The sequence below is a fragment of the Gambusia affinis genome, linkage group LG14 (assembly GCF_019740435.1).
Source record: "Gambusia affinis linkage group LG14, SWU_Gaff_1.0, whole genome shotgun sequence".
Lineage (NCBI taxonomy): Eukaryota > Metazoa > Chordata > Actinopteri > Cyprinodontiformes > Poeciliidae > Gambusia > Gambusia affinis.
The window spans coordinates 25,672,801-25,686,435 of record NC_057881.1 but is presented as its reverse complement, the minus strand read 5'-3'; the positions used below and the strand labels follow the sequence as shown (position 1 = coordinate 25,686,435).

The window sequence follows — 13,635 nt, the reverse complement described above, 5'->3', positions numbered from 1 at the left end:
TAGTTCCTGTTTCTTTGTTAGCTCTTGGTTTATAATTAGTTTTATTTGAGTTTCTGTATACTTCTAGGTGTTTACCTCTGCCATTGTTTACCTCTTATAGCGTCTATGTTCCCAGATCTACCCATAGCTTCCCTACGTGTCTCAGCAGGTTGCACTCTCCCCAGCTACATCTCATCACTGGCCTGTCTAGCGTTAAAAAAAACAAGCTGCCTAGTATAAATATTACTTTGTTTACGTCAGATTTTATTTCCACCAGCCTGTTTCAATTTCACTTCAGCAACCAGCATGTGACTGACTCTTCATTGGTGCAGACAGAGCTTTTGCATGGTATTACATGATGCTAAGTAATGTTGCTATCGTGCCATACCTCTGCAATGTTTAGCGCCTATATGTTCGGTTTATACTGTCTGCATTTCGCACGTGTGGTAAGGAATGTTCATTAAAAAAAAACATTCCTTGCCATCATCCTCCACCTTCTTCTTTTCGTCGTCTTCTTCTTGGTTCGTGCGAGTGGCTGAATCCATTTGTTGATCATGTGACTTGTGTGTTGCAAAAAAAAATGTTTCCTTTGCAGTTTTGTGAAATAAACCAATTTTGATACGGTTGAAAAACCACCTCGATCAAAACATTTTAGAGAAAAATGTGTTTTGTTTTGCTTTTTTAATTGGCGTGTTTTTGCAAATTTATTTTTGAAATGCCCGTCAATGGAGACACAACTACTGACTGCTGACACTTAATAGTATGATTGGGGTATCATTCTATTTAAATTATGAACAAAGTTTAGACAAAATTCAAAACACTGTTCATCCATGGTTATTCTTTTTTTAATTATTATTATTTTAAACTAATCAATTTTGATTCTTATATTTCCTTTAGCCGGACCTTTACTCTTGAGAAAAACTCTGGATCAGACAATTCAGGGCTTAATTTAGCTGCCAGTTTTATTTTATAATCAGAGAAGACAGGACTGATCATATCATCTGGTGTAGGTAGAGATGTGACTTATTGGGTAAACTGATGGACATTGACTTAATGAAGGAGAAAAGCAGTGTTTCAATACACACACAAAGCAATTAAAGAATGTGACAGGTGTTTGAATATTAAAGCCTAGAGTTTTTGATGTTCACAGATGACTTTTTGAGAGAAATGAACTCCAAATTCATATTTCACTGAGCACCAGTACATATTCTATCAGGAACTGATTACTGTGAACGCATGCGAGCGTCCGCTACTGATCTGCCAATCATCTTTCTCTCCTAATTAGAGCAGCGGAGTGACATGGTGTCCACATCCCTCTATGAATTCGCCACCCATCTTAACTTCAGTTGCAAGCCTCGACCTCCTTTGTTTCAGCAGCAAGTAAAACATCAACCCAGCCACGCGTCAGCGGACTTTCAACACTACTAATAAAAACATTCAGTCAGAACATTTGATCGATAGCCATCGACTCAGACCCACTGATTTGCCACCCGGCCTTGATCGGCGAACCGGGTTAATCCCTGGTGATTAAAGCGGGGGTGGGGTGAGTGGAGCACCCGTCCTCCAACGTCTCACTTCCACCTGCTCCAGGAAATGAGCAGCTCTCTTTGGTGCTTCTCACTTTTTCAGCATCTATGCGTGGGTGCATACACCCACTCCGCTGTTCCCCCTGATCCCATATGACCAACGCCAGCTGTACTACACATCCACAAAAACACTTTATCTATAAAACTACCCACTAAAACCCCCTCGACTTTTTAAACATTTCAACAGCACTTCAAGGTTTTTCTGTAGTCGGGCAGTTTGGTGCCAACCCACAACAAACATGCATCTCCAGATCTACTAGTTTATGACATGCAAACAGACAGTAAAAGTGAAGCATGCGGTTGTATCACCAAGGCTTCGTTTGCATCAGCCTCACGAACATGGAACACACACCGACACACACACACGACACACACACACAGACTGAGAGGGGCTGAGCGAGGAGTATAAAAGGGGGCATCCTTCCCACTCATCAGAGAAGTGCTCTGTTCTTGCACACTTCTTGAATACGGCAAGCCTGTTTTCTCAAGGTAAGGCTGTTTTTATTTTGGTCCTGAAGCATTTTATGACATTGTGTTGAATATTTTTATTGTTAATGAATACATTTACGTTGCTGGTGGTCTTCCCTTGTGGTTGGGTGTTGTTTTTAAAAAGTGAAATTTCATTTTATTGTGACATAAAGCATATCCTTTTAGATTCTATCAAGACTAATATTTTTCTTCTCAAAGGATAAAACTCCTTGATTTTTTTTTTTTGGAGGGAGTTTTCTCCATTCAGTCTTTATCTCTCTAAATGACGATTTTAAATTGAATTTGTGAATAAAACTGAAATTCTTGACGGATTTAATTCATAGAGATTAGTCTTGGAGATTTTGCCTGATGACAAATCGAGCAAGAGTTTTTTGGGGTTTTTTAATTATTATTTATTTATATATATATATATATATATATTTTTTTTTTAGGTCGGTTTGACCTGCTACAAACCGTATTCAGGTTCTCCAGGTCCGTCTCACCTGCTGCGATAGAAGCCATTATATCGTGGATGACTGTGTGAATATTGTGACTCTCACTGCAGTCAGACTAATCTCTCTTTCCTGTGGAAGAGCGGTTGTCTGGCAGACGGTCCGAGCCGTCTCGTCGTGGGAGATTACACCTACAAGAATAAAACAAGCCGCTCTCCTCTCTGTGTGTTTCAGATGACTGTCGGACTGTGTGTGTGCGCTGTGCTGGCCGTCCTGTGTTCGAGCTGCTTCGGGCTGCCCTTCTCCCCCCAGCCCGTAGACGAGGACCAGCGCTACTTCTCAGTTCCCTCTAAAGGTACTCGAGCGCGTTCCTGCAAATCCAAGTTTTTAGATCCGAGCGCGTGACCTCATCTGTGTGTGTGTGTGTGTGTGTCGGTTTCACAGCCGTCTTCGAGGCTGACGCCCCCATCCCTGGGGAGACCCACCTCCGACACAGACGCTCGAGCCCCCAGCTGAAACCCTTCTCTCAGACCGAGGAGGATGCAGATTCCCGCGCGAACCTCAGCGAACTGCTGGAAAGGCTCATCTCCTCCAGGAAAGGTGTGTGTTGGGGTGTGAGAGGAGAAGAGAGAGGGGCTTCTGATTATGGGTTAGGGTTAGCCTAACCCTAACATAAAGAAACGTCTTGTTGCACTTGCAACAATGTTGATTTTCATACACAAGTGCTTTTTTCCCCAGCCATTCGTCTCCCCTGGGTCATGGCTAATTACTGGAATTAATGCAAAGGCAGCTTTGTAAAATGAATTAGTGGCTCTGGAAAGCTTTTGTGGTTTGAAAAAGGGTCTTCCAGGGTGAGCAGCCTTCCGGTTGATCCTCTCACACGATTTAAGTCCGAATCTGGCTTCTAATCACTTGACTTTTCTTTTTTTTTCCTCCATCTTTCCTTTTGTTGTCAGTATTTTTTTTATGTCCAGCACTCTGATCTCTTTGGTAGAAGGGATGCACACATCAGGATCTCAAATTTCCTGACTCTCTCTCTCTCTCTGTGTGCATCAGAGCTTCGTGTAGAACAATTTCACCAAAGTGAACTGTGGGAAATTTGATGGAAAAGATTCTCCTCGAAGCTTAAAATCAGCTTCAATGAAGAGTCTTTTGGTCTAAGCAGAAATATTGATGGAACTCACTCGTTTTAATTTAATAAAAGAATATCTAAAAGTTCGAAGAGCTGCAGAGTTTAGTTTATAATCATGTTGTCCTTTCTTTTAAATCTGTGTGAAAGGAGCGACTGGCCAACTTATTGGTCAAAACTAATGAATGCAAATATAAAAAGTGCCTTATTTTCCATGGTTATTTGAGTAGTGCCACTAAGCCAGTCTTTTATTTTATTTATTTAATGATTTATCTTAATTAATGAACTAACTGAATAACCTATATTGTCTTTTTTAAGTACCTCATGTCATCAACTATCGCACATTGTAAGAGAAGACCTTAAAGAAAGGAAATTAAGTCATTACTCAATGACTTAATTACTAAAATTAATAATCCAACTCAAAAAGGAACAAAAAAAAGAACTAAGCATCATTTTTACATGCCGAAATAAAAATTTTTTTACATGCCAGACATTAAGATGTTCTTTTTTCTTTAGCCACGATGAAGCAGCTATTTAGCGCTAAAGTTTCTCCCTGCCTCTTGCATAATACGCATAATCATTAACAAAAACCAAAAAAAAAAAAAGAAAGACAAACAAAAAACTTGGAAGCTGTTAAGTCAGACACCAAAATCCTCAAGCAGCCAAAAGGGCACGCTGAAATTCAAATGCATCACCGTATGGGGCTGAGCGCGCCTCTCTGTTCGCTGGGTGTCAGTGGGTGTGTTGCTCGCGTTCTCGCTGTTCACTTGCATGTTTCGGTGTGGGAGGTGTCGTTGTCGAGCCTTCTGCGGCCGGTCTCCTCAGTTTAGCAGGAAGCTGAGGAAGATATCCGTGTGTGTGTGTGTGAGAGAGAGAGAGAAAGATGCGTGGGAGGACGTGGGTGGAGTGAAAAGTGCATCTCTGCGAGAGCGGGATTGATTACCGAACAGATAGCGGCTCTGCTTCCCCTTCACTTGGAATCGAATGAGTTGAAAACTGGGAATTCGGGAGATCAGAGACATAGAGGCTGCGTGAGGCGTTGGGGCGTCAGAGGGTGCGAGAGCAGGTTGACGTACGGTATTCGGAGAAACGGGAGGCGCACATTTGTCCACATTCATCTGCGGCCATGTGGATGCACAGGCTAATGAGTCGCTGTCAGGCTGCAATCCAGCCGTTGCTGCTGTGGCTTCCTTTACTTTTGGCCAAATTGCACGTGTGAATGTGGTTTCTATTTGTGTGTGTGTTTTCAAGGAGCAACTAAGTTTAAGTTGCTCTGATCAAGAAAGGAGTGTAGAACAAATCCAAACATCTTTAGATCCCAGAAGCTTGTTGGAAGGCGTAAACTCTTAACTTGTGCTAAACATCTTGTTTGCCGGCTCAACCTTCTGCTAAATTCTGTTTGAAGGCAGCAAATTTGACTTTTCGATGTTTGTCATCCCGAAAGCCCCATCTCACCCAAACCAGTGAAAGTATCTTTTGAATAATTCAGCTTGAGAGGGTAAACATCTCTAGTGTCTTGCTTCTTATATGTGTTCAGAGTCAGATCTGTCAGAGGTTCTCTGTGAAATAAACGTTCTACTCCAAGAAGATCTCTCTGCACTCAGGAATACTTACTTGACTTTTGTTCTTCTCTTCCACCCACGATCTCTCCCCTGACCCCATCTTTGCCTCCAGGTTCTGTGCGTAGAAACTCCTTGGCCCAGAAAAAAGGTGGCGGTCTGGACACCAAGCATCGGATAGCGGACAGGGACTATATTGGATGGATGGATTTTGGCCGGCGCAGTGCAGAAGAGTTTGAGTACGCCTCGTAAGAGGAAGCAGCTTCTCCTCCATGGGAAGGGAAAAAAAAAGATACACACCAAGCTGGCTCCCCACTGTCACCCAACAAGAGCCTATTTATGACGTATTTGTTGTACATTTGTTTGTAAAACTGTAATAACGCAATATTCATACTGTATGCCAAATTTTTTGCAGAGAGCTCTTTCTGTTTGTTTTCTTGTTCATCTGGTTTCTTTATCATTTGGGGTAAAAAGATTTGGGTCTGTTGAGACTAACTGGGCTGAATAAAGATTATAAATACCCATCTGCAGGTGATTTCTTCACAGATACACAGTAATACAACAAGTATTCATTAGAACTAATAGTCACAATGATACAATATCACAAACCAGATCAGACTACATCTGGTGCTCAAATGGTACACATGGTGGTCAGTTTATCCATTACTATGGAAAACTTCTTGACTACACAAGTCTAATCATGAAACATTTAACTTTTCTGCATAATGTCTGTGGATTTCAGCAATTCAAAGCAGATTGTTGAAAACTTTGTCTTTCAACCAGTCTGTCTACATTTAGTTGAACAGGGACAGTTCCCTTGTAAAGTATCCAAAAGATGAATGGTGCTAGACAATGTCCAAACATGCAACAAAAAATGTCTACGAGTTGTACAACAGTGCTTTGGGAAAGTATTCAAACCTATTGTATTTACTCCCTCTTCATCTTGAGATTCATCCCACTACATCTTGAGATTTCACCCATGAGCACCATGAAGCGTAACAGGTTAGAAGGGGCATCTTTGATGTCATCCGACACATTCTGAACATAACCCATTCGGACTCCACATCCCACTATCCTCTGGTATATGAGAGTAACTCTCTCCTTGAAAACCTTGGCTGCATGTTCTCTGTTCATTCTCACCACAATCCAACTCAAACCAGGTGGTGATCAGTTTAAATTTCTAGACTTTTTTTCTTCACCCAAATCTTGATTTGATTATAGAATCGATAATGGACCTTTGGCCCAAGGTTGTGGGGTATAAAGTAGATTTGGGAATTACCTTGTGTGTGACTGTGAAGTTTGTTCTAGCCCTCTAATGCCTAGTGTAGATCTTCAATAACAAGTCACTTCCTGGATTCAGTTCTAGGAGAATGTTCCTCCCAATAACACCCCTAAATATACCCCATCACTGCCCACATGGGCACTACATCCCCCAGGTGAGCCGTGGAATCCCCTTCCAGGGCAGCGACCAGAGACTCCAAGATTGAGGAGTACTCTGAAAAGTTGTTTGGTGGTTAAGAACAGAAAATAGCAAGATGCTTTGCTAGGGGGTTGAAAATATCCCAACACTCAACACAGAAGTAGGAGATAGACCAGTCTCTGGGATTCCGGAGAGCAAACGGTATGCAAAGGGAATACCAACTATATCAATCTAGTATTGCTCAACTTCACACGCCAGCTCGGAGCTGAACGACATTCCCCGACTCTGGAGTCCAATTATTATTATTAGTACACTAGGGTAATCGCTCTCATCTATTTCCAGGCTTCCACTGCACCTGACCACAATATCTATCCCCTCAGGTAATGGGGCCTATGCAAACCCTACAGCCTAATCTCGACCACCAACCACTCCCCAGTGAGTTCTACCTCTCATTTCTGACTCCGGGTGGGTAAACATCATCTATAGTCTACCATTCATTAAAGTCTTGAGTCATTACTCACTTGGTCCTTCCCCTGAGGCCAATTTACCATGGGAGGCTTTACCAGCGGCTAAAGCCCTGAACAGCCATACTCAAGGATGATATTTGTACTGAAGGGGGTAGATTTCTCACAAATGACCAGTGTGGAAAACATTTGTATTCATCCCCGTTTTTTTGTTTGTTTGTTTGTTTTTTTACCAGCTGCCTTCAGAAGTCACCTAATTAGTAAATACAGTCCACATATGTGCAATTTATCTCAATGTATACACATTTAAATTAAACTGAGTCTGTCGTAAGACTTAAAAAATTACTAAGCCAAAGGAAATGCAGCTGTTTCCTGAGTGTCAGTGTGTTTGGGTGTATTTTAGTAACTACTGAACTGCAGGTTTCCATCAGGTTGTCTGGAAGCTTCTCATGAATGCTGCTGGAAATAAAGCCGACTGTTGGACCACAACTCTTCACCTGATGATTGACCCTTGTAATGTCTTCAAACCTCTATTTGTATTTGCTTCAAGCCATATGAACGCCACACATTCTAAAATCTTTGAACTTCCTTGAGCTTCCCTCGGTGTGTCATCTAAATCTTTAGAATTCCTTTCTAATCTTGCAATGATCCAAAAATCAAAGCAAACTCCAGCTTGTAGTTGGAATTAGTAAGGGGAACAGTGCAGATTTGAAGCGGTGCTGAATTGTAATGAACAGCGCATATTACGTTTCTTCCTGGCGTGTGTTAAGTGAAAGATGTGTCTGCGTGAGGGAGACGTGAAGAGAGGGATCGATGAACAAAGCAAGCGGGCTGAATTATTCAGAGAGGTGATTTGAAGGTGCCCCAGGGGAAGAAGACGGTTTGCCATGTTTTTCTGTGTGTCAGGCATTAAAGCTGTTGGTTTGGAGGGAGGACAGATTTGAAGAAAAAAACATAGAGAGGAGATAAATAGAGATCCATGGGCATTGACCCAATCTTTGTGTTTAAAGATCTGAGAAGCAAAAAAGAGTAAAAGGCTGACCGAAGATTTAAAAGGCTTCAGTTGGACCGTTGATAAATGTCTCCGTTGTTTGTGTGAGCCTTTCTGCAAAGATATCGACTTCAAAAGGTCACAAACACAAACGACCAAGAATATTTCAGCACTGATATAGATTGATGAAGCCCCTCCATGTATAAATGCTCCAGTTTTGTTGCTAATGTATAAAACCACGCATTCCCAAAATGAAAAGAAGATGAGCTCGAAGCGTGGTCACTGTGCTGAAAATCCACTACCGGCGACGGGCAGATGGTCCAAATGATTCTCAAATCTGGCTGAACATCCTGCACGTAATTCTGTTCCCATAGAGGTCCTTTTTAAAAATTAGATCAATCAAATTTACCAAGCTTCTAAAGCCAAAATACTTCAGAGTCAAAAGTGAGTTCCAAGCTGCAGAGAGGGAGAAACAGCAGGGACTGTGAAGAAGGGCATACAGTCATTTTTAGTAAAACGTTGCTTATCAGCTTCTTGCCTAAATTTAAAGATAATATTGCCAGTTAGTTCAAGCCATTTTGGATATATAAAAATATTATTACTTCACAGTAATGCAATCCTTTCCATATGTTTTCCAACAAAGTGCATTTGTCTCTGGGACACACAACACTCAAAGAAGCAGTGTATTTTAAGTTGTCACCCAGGTGTGCCTCTAAATTAGCCAAGTGCTGCGGATTAACCTACCAGAAGCTTGCAAAGCTATGGAATCATTATCTGGGTTTTCCAAAATGATTTAAAGGCATTGGAGATTTGACGCAAGAGGCCATATTTATTCTGAAGTCAGCAAATGATGTGATTAATGGGACCAATATCAGAGAGCTGCGACAGACTGGCGACCTGTCCAGGGTGAACCCCGCCTCTCGCCCGGGACGCAGCTGGAGATAGGCACCAGCAACCCTCCCGACCCCATTTAGGGAAGAAGGGTGTAAGAAAATGGATGGATGGATGGATGGAATATCAGAGAGGTCAGTGCTGGCAAATGAGAAAGAGACTACTCACTTGCGTTAGCATTGGTTAGGCTAGAGATTAGCATGCCAAGGCTGGTCAACCATTGGACTGCCTTCTTCCTCTACTGTCCATAAGCGAAAAAAGGCCAGCATTAGCATTGGGGAGGCTAATGACTAGCATGTCTCAGATGGTCATCAACTTTAGAAACACACTTCTTTCTTTAAAGAAAACTTTATCAAGAAAAATGCTTGGCCTAAATATCATGCGTCACTGACATGTTTTATTTTAATACATTTTACTGTAATCTAGCGCTTCTCAATTCCAGTCCTCAGGCCCCCCTGCTCTGCATGTTTTAGATGTACCTCTCTTCCAGAGCAGTAGATTCAAATGATTGCATGACCATCAAGTGCTGCAGAAGCCTGTTAGTCACCTACAGATTCAATCCAGGTGTGTGGCAGAAGGGAAACACCTAAAACATGCAGGGCGGGGGGGACGTGAGGACCGGAATTGAGAAACACTGCTGTAATCCAACATTACACCAAGTCTTGGCTACTGATTGCAGTTAAAGTTTCAGGAAATGTCTTCAGGGCAATTCCACCTAATTTTTCACTGCCTTAACCGTCTTCAATTAGCTCTACTTTAAAAACTTCAGTAGTTAGGCTACGTTGATATGAGACCGTTGTCTGGAAACTGCCAGTGTTTTTGGATGTTGATCATGGAAAAGTTTCAACTATAGACGACACTGCCAACACACCTCAAGTCTACTGTTGTAGAGATGGCAGGAGATGGAGCTGTGATTTTAGCATGCATGCTGTTTTGACCTTTAGCTTCCAGGTTGTTTAGAAAACAGTAACCAAATGAGTCAGTCTCCAAATGAACCAAGTGTTCATGTAAGACACGTATAACCATTACCAGAACTTGTGTTAAATTGAACAGGTTAAGTAGCATAACACAGCACAATGCTATCCGCCATTGTTTTGTTGTTATCTGCCCCGGCGTGGAACAAATGTATGCTTGTATGTATTGATAAATCTGTTTAAAAAGTTCAATGTTTTGAACTTCATGTGGAATAAATGTCTTCTGAATCCAATTTTCCTGGAATATGATGGATAACTCAAAAGAAGAAACCACAACTTATTCTCTATCGTCTGCTGTTGTCTGGCAAACGTAGAGGAAACAATAGTTCATTGTTTACCAGAGAAAACGTGAGTGGTTTCTTTCCACTGGTGGTGAGGCAGTCTGAATAATGGCAGCATATATTTGCAATAGTTTATTTTTAGCATTCTTTAGTTTTTTTCCCCTCTTTTAACCAGAGACTAAACTATAATAAATGGACTGAACTTGCTTTTGAATTTGTCAGTTATTTGCTAAAATGATTATGTTTTGTGTTTAGTTTTATTGTTTAGTGTTCTTAATCTATTCCCCCTCGGGCTTTGAATTTTTTAATGATTATTCTTGCTTTGCACTCCCCTTTTATATTTTGTAATCACAATTCCTGCCACGTTTCTTATAATCACTTTTTATTATTTAATTTCCCAGATTATATTGTTGATCTGTTGCAAATTTGTGGATGCTTCTTTGCCCAGTTTTAGAAGGTCACTAAGGATTATTTTGACCAGGTTTCATTAGCAGTCCTATGGTCATACTTACTCGTCAATGTCAGTCAAAGGTAAAATTAGCAAATCCAAATAGCATTTCTCAAATGATGCCGTCATTAATTTGGCAAAGTTATCAAAACTAATCTAGTTCTATGTGGAAAATAGACCTCCACCACCTCTGATGAATCCCAAATTAACTGAAATTGACCACATTTCTGGTTCAACTTCCACAGCCACACCAAGGCTCGATCAAGGCCACACTTGTACAATCAGGAAATCACCAAAACAGAACCTGTGTGACAAGACAAAGTAGGCTAAAACATACCAGAAGGCAGCTCATTATGCCAAAAACGGAAGAAATTCAAGAACACAGGGGGAAATGCCAGCCAAAAATATACACAAAAGTTAGTCAACGCATTTGACAATAAGAAAAACCATTTTGATAAGGCCCAAGACTTTTTGGTGAATAGGGCTCATGAGGAAAAAATATACCTTTTTGGAAGATGTGCATCCTGGTGTAAAACATACCCATTATTTCAAAAATACTGGTTTAGTTTTGATAACTTTCATGGTAGTGTGATGATCTTGGGCTGCTTTGCTGCTTTAGCGCCAGGACAACTTGCTGTAATTAAGGAACAGTGAATTGTGTTCTCTGTTAGAAAAGTCTGACGGAGAACGTCTGCACTTCAGTTTATGACCGTACAGTTAAAATCACTTATATTTTACAACAGGAAATTGATTCAACAAGTGTTACCGCAAGCTTAACTCCTAAACAAAAGGAAGACTTTAAAGTGGCCTAGTCAAAGTCTAACTTTAAATTGTATTGAGAGGCTGTGGCGGGATCTTAAACAGGTCATTCATGCCTGAACAACCCCCAGTCTTAACATCAATCATATTTAAATATGAGTCTAATAAAGGCAATCATATTCCTTACCATCATCATATTGCAATTGTTTTTGTTTTGTAAAAAATAATAAAAATACCGAAACTCATCAAAAAAATGCCCACATATTAATCTACCAACATTTTATTATTCAACTTCTGGAAAAATTAGGTAACTTTTGACAGTGATAAAACATGGCGTGAACAGTGTTTCGGCAGAGTTTGGACCCGCTTGCGTATTTGTCCTGTTGAGGTGCCGGACATGGGCTGAAGATAAATGATTGCCCAAATGCCATTCAGAGATGACGCCACGAAAGACGCCCGTGGCATTCGAAACACTTTTATTTTATCCAATTAAGACTCCCGGCCAACCGAAGTGGCATTTTTCGATTATTGCTCACCTCCGATTCACCTTTTTGGTTCCGCCTGAGGTTTAATAAAGAGTCCCTTATTGCGTCCCTGAAGGAAGACAGATGGTGAATGGGTCCGGAGTTATGACTGATCAAATGCAGAAGGACAGATGCACAATGTGCTTCATCTATTCGCTTTGTGTTGAGTTATTTTTGAGCTCCATCTGCTGGACGAGAAGCAATTGCTTCATTTTTGGGAGGGTTGTCTTGATACATATAAAGTCACCACACCAGAAAATCCATCTCTAAATGGCTACAAAACCCAGTATGAAAGTTTTGGATGGGAGCCGAGTCAAAGTCTAAACAAAACCTTAATTTCCAGTGTGCCTGAATTAAAACAATTCTGCAAAGAAGAGTGGGTCAGGGGGGGGGCGGGGGAGGGAACGACACATATCAGAAACCTGGCAGATCCATAAATAGCTTGCGCAGAAATGTCATAAACAATGGAGTCATCATGTTACTTAGTAACTCGTTACTATAATATGACCCCTTGTTTCAGAAACGAGTAATCTAAAGCGTTACTATTTACAATGCAATAGTCAGATTGTCACAGTATGTTACTATACATTTTTCATTTTATTCAGTAAAAACATCCATTGTTACTTTCCTCTTTTTTTCCTTGGGTAGTTTTGCCTCCTGTGTAACACCAGCGACACAAACTTAACGCATTTCCTAACTGATGAATAGATTAGATGCATAAATTAACTACAGTATATATATCATGGTTATGTGTTTTATGATCTCAAAGTGGCACACTGCCCCCAAAAAACATATTGTTCCAGTTCCTCTTGAACAAAATTACTTGCATCTTTAATCAAACAAAATGACAGTCGCTCCAGGACCGTGCACTTACTTTATCATTTGCCTCACAACTAGCAAGCTAAATACTCTGGTAGCAAACACAGGCTAACATATTCTGATGTATTTCATTGGCCAGGATATGTGTGATTATTGGTTGAAACGCCATTTACATATCTTGGCTGGCAATTGAACTGGTTCTGTCTCTTTCTAAAACCTTAAGTAAAAAACAGCTCATAAAATAAGATTAGTCAGTTTTACACTCAATACAGCAGTTTGACCAACAAAACTAAAGTCTAAAAAACAAGCTCTGTTCTTCTTGAACAACTCTCTACAACGGTACAACAGTTTGCCCTGCAAAAATTAACAAAAAGGAAAATTTTCACTTCTAACGGACACCTTAGCTCAGTGGTCGTCGAGGTTCGGCACCCTGCATGTCCTAGTTCTCTCCCCCGGTGGTAGTAACAACCTCTTCAGCATGTCAATGTTCTTCTTAGGGCTTCTACTGAGCCATTATTTGAACCAGGTGCGTTAAACCAGGGAGAGAACTGACACATGCAGGATGCCGGCCCTCCGGGACCGACTTTGGACACCACTACCTCAGCTTCTCACTCATAACTCAGTGTGCCATCTCACTTTCAACCTTTTTAGAGTTTGGCAAACTCTAAAAAGGTTGAAACACACAGACTGAGGCAAAAAATCCAAAATGTATTTTTTTTTTTTCTCCAGTCATTTTCAGCCACAAACATTTACGGTAGTTAAAATATCTACTGTTGTGTGTTACCGTCTCTCTCTCTGCATCCTGATGTCCCTGCATGGCAATCATGTATTCATAACAGACACTACTCTAACATACAGTGTCAGAATGTGAACTAACTAAAGATAAAAAAT

At 40.9% G+C, this 13,635-nt stretch overlaps 1 protein-coding gene across 1 annotated transcript; it reads left to right on the top strand.

Moving 5' to 3' along the window:
• The first annotated feature begins 1,613 nt into the window (after positions 1-1,613).
• On the top strand, positions 1,614-5,697 carry LOC122843945 (cholecystokinin-like). The gene is made up of 4 exons (XM_044139100.1): positions 1,614-2,054; positions 2,720-2,840; positions 2,930-3,085; positions 5,289-5,697. Exons 2-4 carry the CDS (start codon positions 2,720-2,722, stop codon positions 5,423-5,425), a joined length of 414 nt encoding a protein of 137 aa, XP_043995035.1. The 5' UTR covers positions 1,614-2,054; the 3' UTR covers positions 5,426-5,697.
• The last annotated feature ends 7,938 nt before the right edge of the window (positions 5,698-13,635 follow it).